The 19,415-nt window shown below is 40.3% G+C and overlaps 1 protein-coding gene across 1 annotated transcript; it reads left to right on the plus strand.

Moving 5' to 3' along the window:
* The first annotated feature begins 90 nt into the window (after positions 1 to 90).
* Positions 91 to 18,775, plus strand: MGARP (mitochondria localized glutamic acid rich protein). Its single transcript, XM_055550104.1, has 4 exons — positions 91 to 7,296; positions 11,117 to 11,220; positions 16,447 to 16,540; positions 17,926 to 18,775. The coding sequence occupies exons 1-4, from the start codon at positions 7,215 to 7,217 to the stop codon at positions 18,366 to 18,368; spliced, it is 723 nt and encodes a 240-aa protein (XP_055406079.1). The 5' UTR covers positions 91 to 7,214; the 3' UTR covers positions 18,369 to 18,775.
* Positions 18,776 to 19,415: the final 640 nt, after the last annotated feature.

The raw sequence follows: 19,415 nt of genomic DNA on the forward strand, positions 1-19,415 counted from the left end.
TAAAAAGTCACTGCTGGAGGATTTACTCCTTATATCAACTTTTAATTTCTAATCAAAGCATTTATTCTTTAGTGATCAGGGTGGTAGAGCCCCTCCTATTCTATTGTCTAAAATACAAAAGAACCCAAATACTGTTTTCTTCTAGAGGAGAAAGTGAAGGTGAATCCTCTCAAAAAGAGTTTCTTCTGACTCCAATTCCTTGAATTTGGATGATTTCCGTTTGGGTAACAGTTTTTACACCTATATGGCCACACAGCGTTTGTGACCTCTTTTTGCTAACATGAATTTCATCCAGTGAATAGCAGACTAATTCAAAAAGTGAGGGAGGCAGGGTTGGTGGAAGTTAATAGACACAAATTAACAAACACCTCATTTATCCCTCATCAGAGCCCTTTCTTATGAATCAGTTAAAACTTCTTTATATGCCATTTCACTCCATTCTGATGTTAAATAGAAAGTTTCATTGGCTTTGTGTGTGTTTGGGGCTCTGGCCAGCACTTATTCTGGGAGATTGATGGCTCAATGTCTTTGGAAGTTACTTCCAAACATAAATTCACAGTTAAATTATTTCAGAATAAGTATTTAATCCAAGTTCAGCGAAAGACCAAATATAATAATAACTATTAGCATTTGTCAGTTCAGAGTTTTAGCTGGTAGAAGTGAAAAGGACCTTAGGGGTCATATAGACCAATTTCATAATTTTACATGTGCAAAAACCAGAGGCAAAAAGTCATTTGCCCAGCATCAATGGAAAGTAGAATAATGGATCCTTAAAGATGACCATGTACTATTCCCTGGAGTTTGTGAATATGTTAGGTTATATGGCAAAGGGGAATTAAAGTGGCATATGGAATTAAATTTGCTAATCAGACATACAGATAGATTATCCTGGATTATCTGGCTGGACCCGATGTAATCACAAGGGTCCTTATAAGTGGAAGAAGGAGGCACCAGAGTGTGTCAGAGTAATGTGATTGGAGAAGGATTCAGTCAGCTGTGGCTAGCTTTGAAAAGGGAAGAGAGCCAAGGAATGGAGAAGGCAAAGAACTTCTCCCCTGGAGCCTCCAGAAAGGAACTCAGCCTTGCTAACACCTTGATTTTAGCCCAGTGAGACCCAGGTTGGATTTCTCACCTACAGAAATAGAAGATGATAATTTTGTTGTTTTGAACCACTAAACTTGTTAACAGCAGCAGTAGGAAACTATTATTGTCACATAGTATTGGACCGAGAAGTCGGGTACCAGCTCCCAATTCAAAGAACTTTAAAAGAAATGCTTAAAATTCACATCCCTAAAGGAAACAGAAAACTCTAAGACACTTTAAATTCTGGAAGCTGATGGCCTCAGTTGACAATAAAATACAGCTTTAATAAGCAGGATCTACTATACCTCAGGCCTTGAAAGTACTGCTACCCTGTGTGAGCTTTAATCATGATTGTGCCAGTGGACCACATGGGGAGCCATCGTGAAGACTGGGGCTGCCCAAAAGAATCTTCTGCAGCGATGGAAGTGTTCTGTCTGTGCTACCCAGTGCAGTAACCCCTACTTCCATGTGACTGTTGAGTGTTGATTTCATTTTAATTCTTTTAAATAGCCACATGGGGCTGGTGGCTGGAGTATTGGACGGTAGAGGTGCGGATTCTGAGTAACATCTCCTAGAGTTGTGCCACATAGGGGCACTGGTAGAAGATGGTTTCTAAACTGTTGAAACCTAACTCATATTAAACTAACAAAAGTTAAGAGGCTACAGAATGACTCTAAGACCCCCTTAACAGGCACACACCTGTGCCCAGGAATAATTGAGGCCTGGAACTCAAATGTCATCAAGACTTTTGGTGTTGGCTCTGTTCTCTGTATATCTGCTTTATTGCCTTTGCACACAGACCGTCTCTTCCCCAATTCACATTCTAAAGAGAAGGCAACAGTCAGTAGCCCCTGGGTTTACACCTCAGTTTAAGAGAGAAGCTGAACTGAACAAGAATCGTTTTGATACTAAATACCTAAGAGAAACTTGGCAAAATGACAGTTCCTTTAGCAATACCATAAAAGAACTTCCATAAAAAAGAAGATGCAGGCAAAATCATATGTCCAATGCTGTCAAGTTTTTAAGGTCAGAATCAGACCTTTTTTTTTCAGATTTAGTATCTGTGAGATAGTCATTTAAATTATTTTCTTAAGTTGCAATAGAAAAAAAAAAAAGCTTTATGAGCTTAGTTTTAAGACATTGTGGGTTATGTTTTGGCCCCAAAAAGCTAAGTGAAGTCCTGACCCCCAGTATCTCAGAATGTTACCTTGTTTGGACATAGAGATGTGCAGATGAGTGTACTGAAGTAGCGTGTGTGCTTAGTTGTATCCACCAGGCTCCTCTGTCCATGGAATTTTTTAGGCAAGTATACTGGAGTGGGTTGCCATTTCCTGCTCTGCGGGACCTTGCCTACCCAGGAATTGAACCTACGTTTCCTGTGTCTCCTGCGTTGCAGGAGGATCCTTTATCCACTGAGCCATCAGGGAAGCCCTTTGTAAAATGGATCCTTAATGCAATATGACTGATACATTTCTAAGAAGAAAAGAGGCGGAGAAGATAACCTTAAATGAGGGAGGCAGAGATGGGAGTGATGCGTCTGCAAAGCAAGGATGACTGGTAAACATCAGGAGCTGGAAGAGGCAAGAGAGGATTCTTGCCTACAGGTTTTGTGCCTTGATTTCAGACTTCTAACCTCCAGAACTGTGAGAGAATAAATTTTGTTGTTTTAAACCATCCAAGTTTGCAGCAGTTCGTTTTGGTAGCCTTAGGAAAATAATATGGAAATGGTAAGGAATGTCTTGTTTCTTTTACTACAGAAGAGAAAGTGAATAGATGAGAGGAATGCTGAGGAACCTCCAAGAAAAATAACCATCTTGATTACCCTTTCTCCATTTTATTGAAATATTTTAGGCCATTAAAAGGGTGCTTATCAGCACCTTCTCAATTGCTTGCCAATTTGTCATCTTAGATACTTTTTTTAAAGTATTTATTTGGCTGCACAGGAGTCTTGGCTGTGGCATGCAGCATCTTTAATTGCCCCAGGTGAGAGCTAGTTCCCTGACCAGGGATTGAACCCGCCCCCCACCCCCTGCTTTGGGAGCACGGAAGTCCACCACCAGGGAAGTCCCCCTATATTCTAAATTGTTTCACCTTATATCCATATTGATCTGTTGAAAGTACAAGTTATAGCCTAGGGATTTAATATTAAGAAAAACAAAGCTGTTTCTAGCTTTCTATGGAGTCTAGGAAGTCAATCTTTGAAAATTGCCTTTAATTATATGGAACTTAAGCCTTGAATAAGTATTAATATTGTCAGTAGATGATTCTTACAATATGTTTTCAAAGTTAATACTGTCTTTGTCAACAATCACAATTAGGCGGAAATCATTAGACAAACCAATTTAACTCCATCCCTAGATGCTTGTTTTCCCAACAAGACCAAGAAAAAATGTCAAGGATGTGCTCAAGGGCAGCATTATAAACAGTGTGACCAACAGCTGGGAAACTTGTCTGAGCCTTACAGAGTCATTTGTGGCAAAGACTTACTGTTAAAATTCTCTTGGGGTTCTGGAGAAACAGCTTCCTATGTAGAATGAATTTGACAACCCCCAGGCATGTCCGCTCTTGGGAAGTTTTTCATCAAGATGTGAAAAGAGGCTGGCATCAAAATGGAAAGCCACATATCCTACAAGAGCAGTAGTTCAGTCGCTCAGTTGTGTCCAACTCTGCGACCCCATGAATCGCAGCACGCCAGGCCTCCCTGCCCATCACCAACTCCCGGAGTTTACCCGAACTTATGTCCATTGAGTCAGTGACGCCATCCAGCCATCTCATCCTCTCGTCCCCTTCTCCTCCTGCCCCCAGTCCCTCCCAGCATCAAGAGCAGTAGAGTAGGCAGCAAATTCCCTTTGATCCAAGAGGCACAAGCTTAAAGCTAAGATGAAAAGGGATCTGGAGAAGTGGCACTGTTTATCACAGTTCTTGCCTCTCTCAGCTAGAATGGCCACATCCAACACAGAGGACACAATAAACTCCCCACTGGACTTTACCATATGATGAGATGGTGGAATATAATGGATCCTGTCATATGCCCACTGAGCGGCTTCAGGACATTGTAAGGGAAACTTGAGCTTCAGTTTAGGCTGGAAGTCAGAAGCTAGCACTGCATCCCCCAACTGGCTGAGCACCTTTTATACCTAATGTGCTTTTGCGCTTCCCAAAACCCTATGAGTAAAAGAATTACCCACATTTCACTCAGACCACTAAATTAGAACAGGTATGTGACTCCCAAACTCAGACTATTAACAACAGTGTTACACTACCTTGATTTTCTTCATGTGTAATACAAGGATAATCAACATTCCTCCACCTACTCCTTAGGCTTGTGTAGAGGACAAAGTACAGATGTGACAACATGTTGGGAAAAATTATATATATACATGTGAGTTGGGCTTCCCTAGTAGCTCAGCTGGTAAAGAATCTGCCTGCAATGCAGGAGACCCTGGTTTGATTCCTGGGTGGGGAAGTTCCCCTGAAGACAGGATAGATGACTCACTCCAGTATTCTTGGGCTTCCCTGGTGGCTCAGAGGTTAAAAGAATCTGCCTGCAATGTAGGACACCTGGTTTCAATCCCTGGGTTGGGAAGATACACTGGAGGAGAGCATAGCAATACACTCCAGTATTCTTGCCTGGAGAATTCCCATGGACAGAGGAGCCTGGCAAGCTACAGTCCATTGGGTTGCAAAGAGACACGACTGAGCGACTGAGCAAAACACAGCACATACATGTGAGTTATTTTTTGTATTGTTCAAATTAGTTGGTTTGCATTGTTTAAACCAGTTTGGCTCTAACCAGCACTCTTCTTTTACATTTATTATTGATATCTGGTCAGAGATATCCTTGTGATCATTGACCCCCATTAATGGGAGGCTTGGCAGCCACTACTGAGAAAAAATGTTGCTTCCATGTCTCTGTAACCTGAAACTGTGAGCGGTACCAGAAATCATATCTTGTTCGTTGAAGAATGCCCCGGAACACCAGCGATAAGATACTTGGTAAATATTTGTTAAATAGGTTATAAGCAGTCCTCAGCATCTAGAACACGTATGTTGTAGGCATTCTGATAGATCCTGATAGTGTGAGTGACTGACAGCAGGTGGCTGCTGTGGAACCTGGGGATGATCCAGAGAAGCTCAGCCTATACTAAGACCCTGAGTCTACATTGGAATTCCGAAGGGAGAGGTCTAGAACAGCGTTCTGGGAGCCATTACCATTTACAGGTGTTTACTCAGAGAGAATCCTGTTTTAGGGGAGCTGCCAGTACACTAAATACCAGTGTAATGTGTAATGTATACACTAGTTCTTTTTCTTTTTTTGACTGTGTCACCCCTCTTGAAATATCTTAGTTCCCTGACCCTGGATTGAACCCAGGCCCCCCGACAGTGAAAGAGCCTAGTCCTAACCACTGGACTGCCAGGGAATTCCCTGGCATTCTTTTTTCCCCCCCTACATTAATTTATTTAAATGCATTTTCTGCCTTTGACTATTTCCTCTCCCTGGAAACTTTCAAAATTCAGACCTAAGTAGGCCAAAGAAAGAATGAGCTGTATGGTAGACAGATTTTTTTTTTTAATCCAGCAGCACCAAATTGGAAATGGTTAGGAGCTCTCTCCACTGATTTGATTCTATTTGTCAGTCTGTTCTCTCTGCTGGCAGTTCATTCCAGGATGTGTGCTTGATGCTGGCCAAAGGTAGCAAGTGTACTAATCTGCATTTTGTTATATTTCAGGACTACCTAACTTCTTGGTGGATGGTCTGGGTCTAGCCCCATCTTCCAGGCTTGGAAGTCTAAATTAGACCTCTCATTAACAGCTTGCCTAATTGCTCTTAAGATTTAGTCGCTAGGAATAGCTCATTATTCTGAGCATCAAAAAATAAAAAAACCAGTTCTGATCATTGGCTTGTACTCCTTAAATGAGAGTATATTAAATATTACAATTGGGTTAAAACTAGAACCTCTGAGGAATGTTTAGTTATTTGCATAGCGAATGAGCAAATATTTTGCCTGTAATACGCCCAGAGAACTTGAAACTAGAAGGACCATGTTCATGTCCTTAAAAAGTCACCACCAGGTTGTTCGCTAAATGGAATAATTGCCACCTTCCTCAGAGGGGCGAAATGAAAATTAAAGGAGAAAATTATGTGAAAGTGCTTTGTAAACTGTCAAATGCCAAACATGCATAAGGGGTTATTACAGTAGGAAATGGTCCCTTTCAAAGGTTGATCATTTCAGGGAAGTCCCAAAGATTGATCATTTAAGAAATGTTACAAGCATAAATTACTAGTTTCAGTATTCCTATTATGACAGATTCTTGCAGACACAATGAGGGAAGTAATTGAAATTTGGAGGAAAAGTCTAATTAGTGTTTTTAATTGATTTGGAAATACTAGTTTGACATCCCGGAGAAGGAAATGGCAACCCACTCCAGAATTCTTGCCTGGAGAATCCCGTGGACAGAGGAGCCTGGCGGGCTGCTGTCCATGGGGTCGCACAGAGTAGGACATGACTGAAGCGACTTAGCAGCAGCAGCAGCAGCAGTTTCACATCCCATAGAGGAATATGCAGTCCTTTTGGAGTTTATATTTAAAAGTCATTGTAATAATGAATTGCCTAGAGATTCAGCCATTACTCGAGAATTTTCTTAGGATTCTGAACATCACCCAGAGCACCAGTGGAATGCTGAGGCTATCTCTTTGATTTGTCTCCTGGGAGCTTGCAGCTACCCTTTCCACTCCTAGGAAAGCTAGTGGAGTACGTGAGAGAAAGTGGGTTCCGATTTCATGGGGCATGATCAGTCATGTCTGTCTTATTCCAGATGCGAGGTCCGAAACATTTCCAGTCCACTCCGAGTGGAAGATAAGGCAGTGGGCAGGCAGATGACAGCGACTTCACGTTTCCCTATCCCGATTCTGAGGTGCCGCCGTTAGCTGAGTTCTCAGGCCCAGGAAAAAGCAAGAGTCTGGAGACTGGGTTGAGGGAGGATGGTGCAGAAGACCAACCCCTATGCACATCCCCAGAGACCGCCCGAGCGGGGCGGGCAGGGGTCGGTGCCCCTCCCCGGGGCGGGGCTCGTAGCCCCGCAGCCGGCTCAGGGCTAGAGAAGCTGCTTCGCTGCTAGCAGCTGGCGCGATGTACCTCCGCCGGGCGGTCTCCAAGACCCTGGCGCTCCCACTGAGGGCGCCCCCAGGCCCCGCGCCGCTCCGGAAAGACGGTGAGTCCCAGGTGACGACCGGGGATCCTCTCCCGGCGTCCAAGCCTGAGGACAGGTGCCTCGCGCACAGATTGCGCGGGCGCTCCCAGTACCAGTCTGCCCTTGATGGGTCAAATCCATCCCCGGGCAGCAGAAGCCTGAGGTTGATGGGGGAGAGATGGGGGAGAATGGCCGGGAAATTATTGGAGATCTTGGAAGTAGGGAACCTTTCCAGCGCGGGCTTCTGAATCCGGACTAGATTTCCTGAGTTCGAATCTTGATCTTGGGCAAGTGATTTAACTTCAGTTTTCTCAACTGGTAAATGGACAACAATTGTTGTGAGTTTTAATGAATTATTATGTAGTTAGAAGCGCTTAGAAAACTGCCTGGCTAACGTAGGCATAGCTTCCCACTGGTATCGATATAGGGACCAAGGCGTTCTCCATCTTTACGAGGAAGCAGAGGTATTGGTGGGCAGATCTGCGGGCCAGGCGGGTTGCGGGAGGCAGTGTCGGTCCAGTAGAAATTGGGTAAGTGCTCTTGAGAAATAAACTCCAGACTTGGCCAGGACTCGGCCCGCGTGGGCCGTGACATCCCCGCTGAGGAAGCGGCTTCGTCACACCTTCTGGCTGTTCGACTGCGGCGCCCCTGGACCTGTCACCCGTAGATTTTCTAAAACATGGGGAAAGGGACATATTTCCTAGAAGTGAAGTGGCAGTGCGAGTTGGAAGCTTATTAAATAAAAATTGACACGTACGAAACCTCTAGCATAGGGCCTGGGACATCGCAGTTGCTTAAGCGTGAGCGCTGAGAGCATCTTTCCCGGGCAGCCGGCGACCCTGGGCCCAAGTCCGCGCTGCCGGAGAACTTCTGCCCCGGCCGGCTCATTCCTAGTCCCCATCCATCGCCCCTGTCGTTTCTGTCCCTGATTGGGGCTCCGGCTCTTAGACAACCTCATGGAAAATTCTTAGTTCTCCCTTCACTTTGCCTCTCTCCTAAGGCTTTAGCATAATTCGTGCGTTGGAGTCGGGGAGAGGGGAAAGAGAAAGACTCCGGCGGAAAATTCCATGGCCCATTTCCACACACCCTCCCCTCACTTTGATTAAGCCTGTGGTGGTGGTTAGTGATAGTGGGAGGGAAGCAAGGTCTGCCTAACTAGCATTATTTTTCCTCTTAAAATGCTCCTGGGAAGAAATTGCCTCCATTAACAGAAATAAGGAGACTTCGTTTTCCTTGATCTTTATGCCGAGTAATATAGAGCACGTTTTTCGCTGGTGAAATAAGAGGAAACCATTCATTTGAAATTTCTGAAGATAACGGGAGAGACACATGAGCCCCCTGACCGTGGCCTTTCGCGTTATCTCACCGCAGCCCCCACCGGCCACACGGACAAGCATATATATCTTTTTACTTTATTTTTTTGGTGGCTGCACATATTTCAGATAATTACTTGGGGCAAAAGAAAAGCAATTTAAAAATTCTAAATAGGTTAGCAATACTGGTTGTAGCAGTACTACAAAAAAAGACCAGTACTTTTTCTCATTTTCACCTAATTACTTTTTTTATTTATTTCAGTATTTTCAGAACTGTTATTGACGGAAAATTTGGCTTTGGTCGTGAGCATTAACCTTTTATTGGTTCTTTCTACTTTGATGAAAAATGTAGTTGATTCAGTTTATTGAAGGATAAAATTTTTACTGTGCCTCATCAAATTTTGTTCTCTGGTTTTTGCTTTAAAAAATGTAAAATTTTAATGAGTAAATAAATTAGGTTTATAGTAAATCACCAGAAAAACTCAGAAAGGCAAAATAGAAGTCGCTGATAAATCCTATCACTAAGTGAATACCACTGTTTATTTGTATTTTAGTATACACAGTGTTCCACACCTTTTTTTCTCCCTACATTTTTTTCTTTGTACATTGCTTCCACAAATCTGGGATAGTCCTATAAAGATTACTTTGCTGTAACTTTTCACTTAATATATTGTAAATATTTTCTCATATTGTCTTCTGCAAAAATTAAAATATTTATGTTTCACATTATGAATATGCTAAAATTTATCTAATCCTTGCTGAATATTTATTTCCAATTTTACTGCTCATTTGAATATCTTTGTCATAATTGTATTTGTATTTGTCTTTACTTAAACGTTTGTAATTTTCTCTATTTCTCCCTATTAAAAAAACCTTTATGATATTTATGCCTGGTTGCTGACTATGAAAGCTACATATTCCCTATTTAATAAAAGATGTATTTTTAAACCAACAAAAGCTCCACTAGATGTCAAAGACATAACTTCTTACCATAGCTTCTCTGGGCACATTTGTGGGAAAAAATGGTTTTTTTCTAAGCAATGATCATTTATATCCAAACTAAGAACATATATACAAAATCTTTCCAGTTCTGCTACTACAGAGATTTGTAGTTTGTGAAGATGTCTTAAGATTTGCTTTCTGCAAATCAGAGCTTCTTCCTGGTCCCCACACCCTTATTCTCTGTGTCAGGTCACATCAAAATACTTTGCATTTTCCTCATCACACAGGTCTCATGCTTTTGCACACACTCTGCCTTCTGCCTCCAGCGCCATTTTCCCTCCCCTTGTTTATCTGACAAACTCCTCCTTTCCCTCAAAGCTAGGTCATGTCTCTTCAACTGTGACAGTTACATTGAGCCGGCTAGCTGAGTTCTTTCACTGCATTTTTCACTGCATTTTCATGCTGTTGTTGCTTCGGCTTTCATATTTCATCTATTACATCATTTGTCATACTGCATTGCAGTTATTTGCCTACAATTTCTTGTCTCGACATCTTTTCCTTCTCTTTTGAGGCTAGGGACCTTGTGTGTTGTGCTTACAGTCATATTTTTGTGAAGATAATTTAATTAATTTATTTATTTTGGCTGTGCCTCAAGGCATGTGGGATCCTAGTTCCCCAACCAGGGACTGAACCCACACTTTATGCATTGCAAGTGCAGAGTCTTAACCACTGGACTGCCAGAGAGGTCCCTTCAGTTATACTCTTAATGCTTCTAACAATGCCAAACACATAATAACTGTCCAACTGTGTTTGTCAAATGAGTAATAAATGTCTCTCTTTTTTATCTTTAAAATAGAGAATTTGGGCTTTCAGCTTCTTCTAGCTTTGAGTTTATTATAAAAAATTTCAATTCCACAGCATACAGTATATACAAATTCTAGCAGTACACAGTTAATATGTTTAAGTAGAGTAATAGAGTACCTTATCTATTTCTATTAGTTTGTACAAAATTGCCCTTCTATTTTAGATATGAACTTATTGGCAACATTTGTCTTTAAAAAGTTTATTATATCTGCCCACCTTTAAAGGTTTTATATTAGAAGAATTAAAAGTTTCTATGTCTACATTTGTGTTATAGATTTATAGAAACATGTTGTATTTCCACATAAATTTTTATTTAACACAAATTTTAAGCACAAATTATTTTAAAAAATGCCCTTTTCCATTGAATGCTGTGGTATAGTATATATAATAAATGGATTTCTTTTGCTAACCTGTATTTCATTTGACTGTTAAAATTGTTTAGTGCTTTTGTCATTTCTCCTTACTCACGCCTGCATTCCTCCTAAGAAAAGCATGATGCTGAGCGTCAAGACGACAGGTTTCCTAAGTAATTATCAAATCAGATTGAGAAAAATGTCAAGTGGAATTATTGCCCTACCTTGTAATACTATATTCCTTTAAGCTAAAATCAGTTGATGTTAATATAGTCTATGCTCACTGAGGGGAAAAAAATTTTTTTATGTAATCATTTAAAATAGTTTTGCCCATGGTGGAGCTAACTGTGTTTAAACTTGTTTTCTTAGCATCTCTTCGCTGGATATCATCTAACAAATTCTCTGGATCATCTGGATCAAATATGATCTATTACCTGGTTGTAGGTGTCACGGTCAGTGCTGGTGGATACTATGTAAGTGATTACATGACCTTGGTGTTCAGGAATTCATATATTTTACAACCTGTGGTAAAACTCAAAACAATGTCAGGATCAGGACCTAGGAGTAATTGAATATACAAGATTATGAGAAAGGAATTTAAGTATAAATGCTTAATACCACTAAGTATGGATGACTTCCAGTAAAAAAACAATGTTATTATAAATACTAGTAGTACTAATGGCTGACATTTGAGACCATATTTCAGACTCATGACTCATTTAATAATTACAACAATTCTTTAAGGTAAGTACTATTAATAACATTCACCAAGAACTGTTTTGAGAGAGAAACTTTTTAAAAAATTAATAGACTTTATTTTAAAGACGCGTTTTAGGTTTACAGGAAAATAAGCAGGAAGTGCAGAGAATTCCTATATTCCCCCCTTAACCCTCTGACCTCCTTCTCCTTATCAACAACCTCCCTTTAGTGAGCTACTGTTTCTTACAACTGATGAGTCAATACTGATACATTGTTATTAACTAAAGTCTGCAATTTATATTGGAGAAGGAAATGGCAACCCACTCCAGTGTTCTTGCCTGGAGAATCCCAGGGACAGGGGAGCCTGGTGGGCTGCCATCTATGGGGTCGCACAGAGTCGGACACGACTGAAGTGGCTTAGCAGCAATTTATATGAGAGTGCACTCTTAGTGTTGCACATTATATGGATTTTGACAAAGATGTAATGACGTGTATTCACCATAACGCCTTCCCTGGTGGCTCAGCGGTAAAGAATCTGCTTGCAATGCAGAAGTCTCAGGAGAGGCAGACTCGATCCCTGGGTCGGGAAGATGCCCTGGAGCAGAGCATGGCAACCCACCCCAGTATTCTTGCCTGGAGAATCCCCATGGACAGAGGAGCCTGGTGGGCTACAGTCCATGGGGTCACAAAGAGTCGGACACGACTGCAGCGACTTAGCATGCACACATGCACGTTCATCATTTCGGTAGCATACAGTCACCCTGCCCTAAAAGTCCTCTGCCCTCCAAGGAGTCATTCTTCCTTCTTTCCCCACAATCTTTTTATTGTCTCCATAGTTTTTATTAGCTTTATATTTTTTTGTTAAAAAGTAATATTTATCCATATTTTTTAAAAAATTCAAAATACCCACATATATAACATCAAAAGAATGTTTTCCTGCCTGGTTTCCCTTATTCACTCCCTGCCCGTAATCACTATAAAACAATGCTTTTAATAGTATGATTTTGAAGCTAAAAAAAGGAAACTGAAACAGGGAATTCCCTAGCAGTCCAGTGGTTAGGACTCAGCACTTTCAGAGTTGTGGGCACAGTTCAATCCTTGGTCAGGGAACTAAGATCCCGAAAACTGTGCAGTGTGGCCAAAATAATAATAATAATTCTATTAAATTGAATCAATCCTCATTTTGTCATAAACTTTCTAAATTGAAATCGAATCTTTATTATGAATAAAAGTAGAATAAGTATTATTCTTCAGAAACCATAAGACTACACAAATCACATTTTGGTTTGACACTACAGAAATATACATAAAGGGATTTTTAGTCTTAATTACGAGCAGTTTGTAGGACTATGAAGACAATGAATCCAAAACGCATATTCTAATCTTCAGGAATTTGAAAGCCTCAAGAATCTAGTAAAGTTCAAAGATGTCATTTTTATTATTGTCGTCCTCTAATCGGCTTTCACTCTTATGTAGATTCCTTTGCTTTTACCATCTTTCCACTGCTTAATATTGAATTCACTGCCCACGGCTACTCTAGTCAGATATATCTAGGCCACTGGATAAAACAGATTAAACTAGGTCATGTGATTATGTGGGAAGCTGGAAGACTGAATTTCATCTGGACATCACCACATCCCTAATTATGCGTACTAGTGCCAGCCATGGCACCCCACTCCACTGCTCCTGCCTGGAGAATCCCATGGACAGAGGAGCCTGGTGGGCTGCAGTCCATGGGGTCGCTGGGAGTCGGACATGACTGAGCGACTTCACTTTCACTTTTCACTTTCATGCATTGGAGAAGGAAATGGCAACCCACTCCAGGGTTCTTGCCTGGAGAATCCCAGGGACAGGGGAGCCTGGTGGGCTGCCGTCTGTGGGGTCGCACAGAGTCGGACACGACTGAAGCGACGCAGCAGCAGCAGCAGCAGCAGTGCCAGACATGAACCTCTCCAGTCCGCTAAATCTTTCTTCACAAAAGCAGGAGTAAACTGGACGGTTAGAAACTGGCTACTCGTCAGAGCTCTTTCTGAGCTTGTTCTCTGACCGTGGGAGTGGAAATTGGACAAGGCAATGATCTCTAAGTCTCTTTCCACCTCTAAGATTATATAGTTTTAATTTTGAATGCTGGAAGCCTTAATTCCCAAGAATCTCAGGCTACTTTCGGGAGGAAATACAGAATGTGAGGCACTCTAAAAACCTGTATTCTTATAATATTATTCTATTCTATTAGAATAATATTATTCTAATATAGAGTAATAAATTCTGTATTAGATTTAATCCAAATTGAATCTACAGATGTTCTGTAGCCAAGAACACTTTTTCATTTCCAAGTAAAATCTTCTACTATGAGAGCCTCTTAAAATCTGAGAAAGGCCCAGGTCACTTCAATTTTTTGAGAGGCCAGCTATATTTTTAAAAAATGATTTATTTACTTCTGGCCACCCAAGTGGCATATGGAATCTTAGTTCCTCAACCAGAGATTGAATCTGCACTCCCTGCATTGGAAGTGCAGCATCTTAACTAGTGGACCACCAGGGAAGTCCAGGGTCTGGGTATCTTGAAAAACGAAATGCCAGACTGGGTTTTAAAAGCTGTGGTAGATTTTAAATGCTCACATTTAATAAATGTATAATGTCATTTGGAAATTATTTCCAAAGTCTAACTCTGAGACCTTCTCTTTTAATCGATCTTTCTTCTACTCTGCTTGATTATGTTAGATTTTTAAAAGCTAGATGAAAAAAATAAATAAATAAAAAGCTAGATGCTCTCAGTTACACATGAGTGTGAGCTATTCTTATATCTCTTTGATTCTACTTTGACAACTCAATTGTGTTTTAGCCCCTTGAACAATAAGACTAACGTCCTTGGGATGTTGCTGCTGGGATGGCCATTTCAGGGCCGTGAACTTGGACACAGGTTCAGCTTTACTGTACTGAGAACTGACTCAGCAGACTAGTCCTGTAAGCCGTCAGGATCTCCCACCCCACTGGGAAGATACTCCTTGCTTTTATATAAAAATGTTGACTCTCTTTCCGGCTGATCATGTTTGCTCTGTGTATTTCAAAGCCAGATGGTTCACGTCAAAATTCACCAAACCCTGAGGGTTGCTTAAGGGCCACTTTTGCATCATTTTCACCATGAGCTTATACATTTTCCATTTTCATAGTCTAATTTTAACATGCCAAGAAATGGTTTGTAACTTGCATAGGAAAACTTCTAATGAGATTAATGATTATGATTATTAGAAATTTAGAAAATGCTACATATAAATTTGTTTTTGTTGTTTAGTTGCTCAGACTCTTTTCCAACCCTCCAGGCTCCCCCCGTTCATGGGATTTTCCAGGGAAGAATACCGAAGTGGGTTGCCATTTCCTTTTCCAGACAATCTTCCCAATCCAGGAATCAAACCCATGTCTCCTGCACTGCAGGCGGATTCTTTACCACTGAGACACCTGGGAAGCCCCACATATAAATATACAATTTTTAAAATTTATCATCCTACCACTAAAAGAGAAATCTCTATTAACATTTTTTAAGCTGAGATAATACAATATTATCTAACTAGTGAGATTTTCATTTTTAAAATATCATTGTCTAATATGAATACAAGCCAGAGATTACTGCTTGAATTGGAAATGAAAAGACACCTGTACAGTGTATCTAAGGTTAAGATAGCTTTATTCCCAATTCTGTTTTGCAAGTAACCTATGGCAGGTCATATTTCTGCTTTTAATGACTAACCCTAAAAATCTTCACTAGGGTCTACAAGTCTGTCATTTTAGAAGATTTTTTGAAAACTTCTTATTGTGAGAGAATTGAGTTTCATATGCAGTTATAATAACTAATACCAAGATAGCTTATATACCTTTCACCTCATTTCCCCTGTGCCAACATCTCTCCTAACTATAATACAATATCACAGTCAGGAGACTGACACTGATACGATCTGCAGCCCTTATTCAGATTCCACCAGCTTTACATGCACTTGTGCGTGTGTTTGCGTATGTGTGTGTGTGTGTGTGAACACTTAACTGCATGTATTTAGTGCTAAGCAATTTTATCATGTGTGTAGATTCATGTGTTTACCACCACAGTCAAGAGACAAAACTATTCTTTCATCACAAGGATCTCCAGTGTTGTCTTTTGTAATTGTGCTTCCTTCCCTCCTGCTCTCTTCTCCCTTCCTCCTACTTCCTGGCAACCACTAATCTATCCTCTATTTCTATATTTCTTATCATTTCAAAAATGTTACCCACCCCTCAAACAACATTAAGTAGATGGAGTCTGAAGGTATATAACCTTTTGAGACTGGCTTTTTTCACTCAGCATGATTTACCTGGAGATTCATCCGAATGGTTTCCTGTACCTATAGTTCACTCCTTTTATCTATAGTTCATCCCTTTTATGGCAGAGCAGTATCCCATGTCATGGGCACACCACAGCCTCTGTAACCAACCAGCCTGTGTAGGACTTCTGGACTGCTTCCAATTTTTTGGCTATTACAATTAAAACTACCATGAATGTGTGTGTTCCGGTTTTTGTGTGCACATAAATTTCTGCTTCTCTGAGATGAATGCCAAGGGATATTTTTAAATGCCTATCAGAATATTTTTACTCTAGCATAATTTATTATTTTCTTCTTTGTCTTTATCTACTTTGTGTGTTTACAGTTATCTTTGACCTCTCTCAGAGCATTTCTTTCTTTTCTTTTTTAAATTTAATTTGGCTGTGAGGCACATGGATTCTTTGCTCCCCCAGCAGGGATAGAACATACAGCCCCTGCATTGGAAGGGTGGAGCCTTAATCCACTGGACAACCTGGGAAATCCCTCTTTATTTTTAGAAAGCATTCTACTTAATGAAAAAGATTTCCAAAGGGGAAATAGAAGAATAGATAGTGTGTATTGGTTTTTCCTGCTTGAACTGTAAATACCTTTAAACTTGGCATGGTGAACCTTCTTGCTCAAGAAATAAATTTAAGCACACGTTCACTTTCAGACTTACAAGAGAGTCACATCAGGGAAGGCCAAACGCAGCGATCACGTAACAGATTTGAAAGAAAAAAACAAAGCGGAGTTACATCCACCTCAAGGTAAAGTGAATTCACTATTTTCTTTCTCCTTGAGGCACTGATTTTCATCATCATAGTCTAGTGATGAACACTATTTGATTTTGGCTTCTTTACTTAGTCCAGAATGGCTGTGGGTAGGAGTTCGTTCAAAAAGGAAAAGTCCAACCAAAGCCTAAAGACATTTTGGATGAGTGCGCTTGGTAAATGAAAACACTGTACATTTAAACTGCTGACCAGCATCTTTGACTTCTTTGTGTGATGACATTACTTTTCCCCTACTCAGGCTTCCATTCATGCCTATGAGCTTGACCTTTCATTTCTCTCGTTATTTTTTTAAGTTACGAAATTCATTTTGTTTCAATTTTGGCTAAGACCATCTGTGTGCAGTTCAGATGATTGATAAAATGGCAATTAGTAAGAAGAGAAACTTCATATTTTCACCCTAATGTATACTTTTTGCCTTAAAGTGCTTGCTTTATATCATAGTTTCTTCATAATATTCAGCTATCACGTCATTATTATCAAATACTATGATCACTATTAAGGGACAAGGAAAATACCTTCTTTGCACCAGTTTTAACCTTTTTGTCATGAGAACAAAAAGAGAATATCATTAATAAACATATTGAATATAATCATGAGATGGTTGACTATAATAATACTAAAATACGGCATTTCCATAGCATTTCCTTGGTTTTAACCATTTTCATATATATTATTTTAGTCAATCCTCCCAATAACGTTGTTAGGTAGATATTATTAATATACCCATTTTACAGGAGACAAAACTGAGGTTGAGGGAAGATTAATGACTCTTCAAAGTCATCAGTAAGTTGGTTATTTTCCCATGCTATTGCACATGACACATGGCCTGTTTATTTTCATGACCTGTATTTGAATAAATAATACATGTAAGTTATTATTTTTTAAAGTTCAAGAGTTTCCAAAGGGTTTGCAAAATAGCAGATTCCCCATTTTCCTCTCCAGAGGCAACCAGTAACACCAGTTTCTTTGTGTCCTCCTGGAGAGTCTTTACAAATATAACTGTTTAGGTTTAATCTTACCCTCCTTTTGTCCTATCACAAATAGTACCATACGTGTACACTGCTCTTTTCCACTTAACAGACTACCTTGAAGACCATTTCATATCAGTACTTATTGATTTGTCTCAGTTTTTAATTTTTATATATTTATTAAAAAAAATTTTTTTTTGGCGGCAAGGCATAACACGCGGTACCTTACTTCCCTGACCTGGGATGGAACCCTCACCCTTGGTAGTGGAAGTACAAAGCCCTAACCTTTGGGCTGCCAGGGAATTCCCTGACTCAGCTTTTAAGATGACTGTAGAGTGTCCACTGTATTCCCGTGCTCTTTTAACACTTTTTTTAATGGACTAAATTTTAAAGGTGAAAAAGAGAACCTTGTGGGTGCTGAGGAAGCCAGTTTAGAAGCCCCTGAAGTATCTTCAACGGAAGCCTCTCCGGTGGGTACTGAAGATATTCCCGATGCTCCAGCTGTGGTCGTAAAAGAGGCTCCCCCCTGTCCAGATGACGCCGAGGCTGCTCCTGCGGAGACCGTGGTGGGCGGTGCAGAACCTAAGCCAGAGATGACAGACGCGGCGACAGTGGAAACAACAGAGGTCAGCACTGAGACGACCTCAGAGGTCACGAGCGCGGCTCCGGAGGAGGCTGCTGCCGTGGATAGTGCTGAAGGTACAACGGAGAACGAAAGCCCTGGTGAATGTGCTGAACTGGAAGAAAATTCTCCGGTTGAGTCAGAATCCTCTGCTGGGGAGGATTTACAGGAAGAAGCCTGTGCAGGTTCTGAAGCCGCCTCAGCCCAAGGCTAATCTCATGCTGATTGACACCTCAGCAAAAAAATACCGTAGAGGGGCTGATAGGTGTTTTTGTAGTTTTAGTAACCTTAGATTGAAAAAAAAAAAAAAAGCTTCTTTTCTGGAAAATGGTATCGTGCCTTGAGGATTTTTGTTTTTGTTATCTACTGATCGATTTCAGATTGGAGAGATTGGAGATTTTACATGTCTGAATAGTTTTCTGCTCTCTGGGATCAGAGTATGACATAGCAGAAAAGAGCTTAAAGAATTTCATCTGTGAATTTAAATTTTATGTGACAGAGATTGAGCTATCTTTACAACCTGCATTCACATTAATTTTGCTATAACTCTACCTTTCTTTAATGTATGTAAATCTGGGTTCTTGAGTTTTAATTTGAAGTCTAAATAAATTTGGAAAATCTTTAGTGCTTCTATTATTATTCACTCACATCTATATGTATGAATAGTATATATTAACATGCACACATATAACATCACATGAACATTGCAGTGTTATCAAAGAAAACATAATCTATGGAAAACTCTGTGTATGGCAATATGTCTATCCTTTCTCCCATCTATGTTACATGGGGACTGTGCCGATATTTTCCATATTAGCTTAGTTCTCTTTGAGCAATGTTTATTGAGGACTTACACTTCGTGCTAGGGATCATTCATTCATTCCTATATTCAGCAAGTATTAACTAAGCACATATAATTTACCAGGCACTGTTTAAGTGCTGAGATTTAAAAAAAAAAAAGCAAAAATTCCTGTCCTTCCCAGCTCATGTTCTAGGGTATATATATTAATAAATACTCTGTGCTGTGCTTAGTCACTCAGTCATGCTCCTCTCTTTGTGACCTCATGGATTGTAGCCCACCAGGCTCCTCTGTCCGTGGGGATTCTCTAGGCAAAAATACTGGAGTGGGTTTGCCATGCCCTCTTCCAGGGGATCTTCCCAGCCCAGGGATCAAGCCCAGGTCAACAGATAATAAATAGTAAGCAAGATAAATAAGAAAACTCTAAACAGATATAAATAATAAATAAAATAAATATAGTCT

Source organism: Bubalus kerabau, chromosome 16 (genome assembly GCF_029407905.1).
Source record: "Bubalus kerabau isolate K-KA32 ecotype Philippines breed swamp buffalo chromosome 16, PCC_UOA_SB_1v2, whole genome shotgun sequence".
NCBI lineage: Eukaryota > Metazoa > Chordata > Mammalia > Artiodactyla > Bovidae > Bubalus > Bubalus kerabau.

Coding starts and splice junctions, on each gene's coding strand:
- MGARP (XM_055550104.1), top strand. CDS start 7,215: ATGTACCTCCGCCGGGCGGTCTCCAAGACCCTGGCGCTCCCACTGAGG. Junction 11,221..16,446: donor TCAGTGCTGGTGGATACTAT/GTAAGTGATTAC, acceptor GTTCACTTTCAG/ACTTACAAGAGAGTCACATC. Junction 16,541..17,925: donor GGAGTTACATCCACCTCAAG/GTAAAGTGAATT, acceptor TAAATTTTAAAG/GTGAAAAAGAGAACCTTGTG.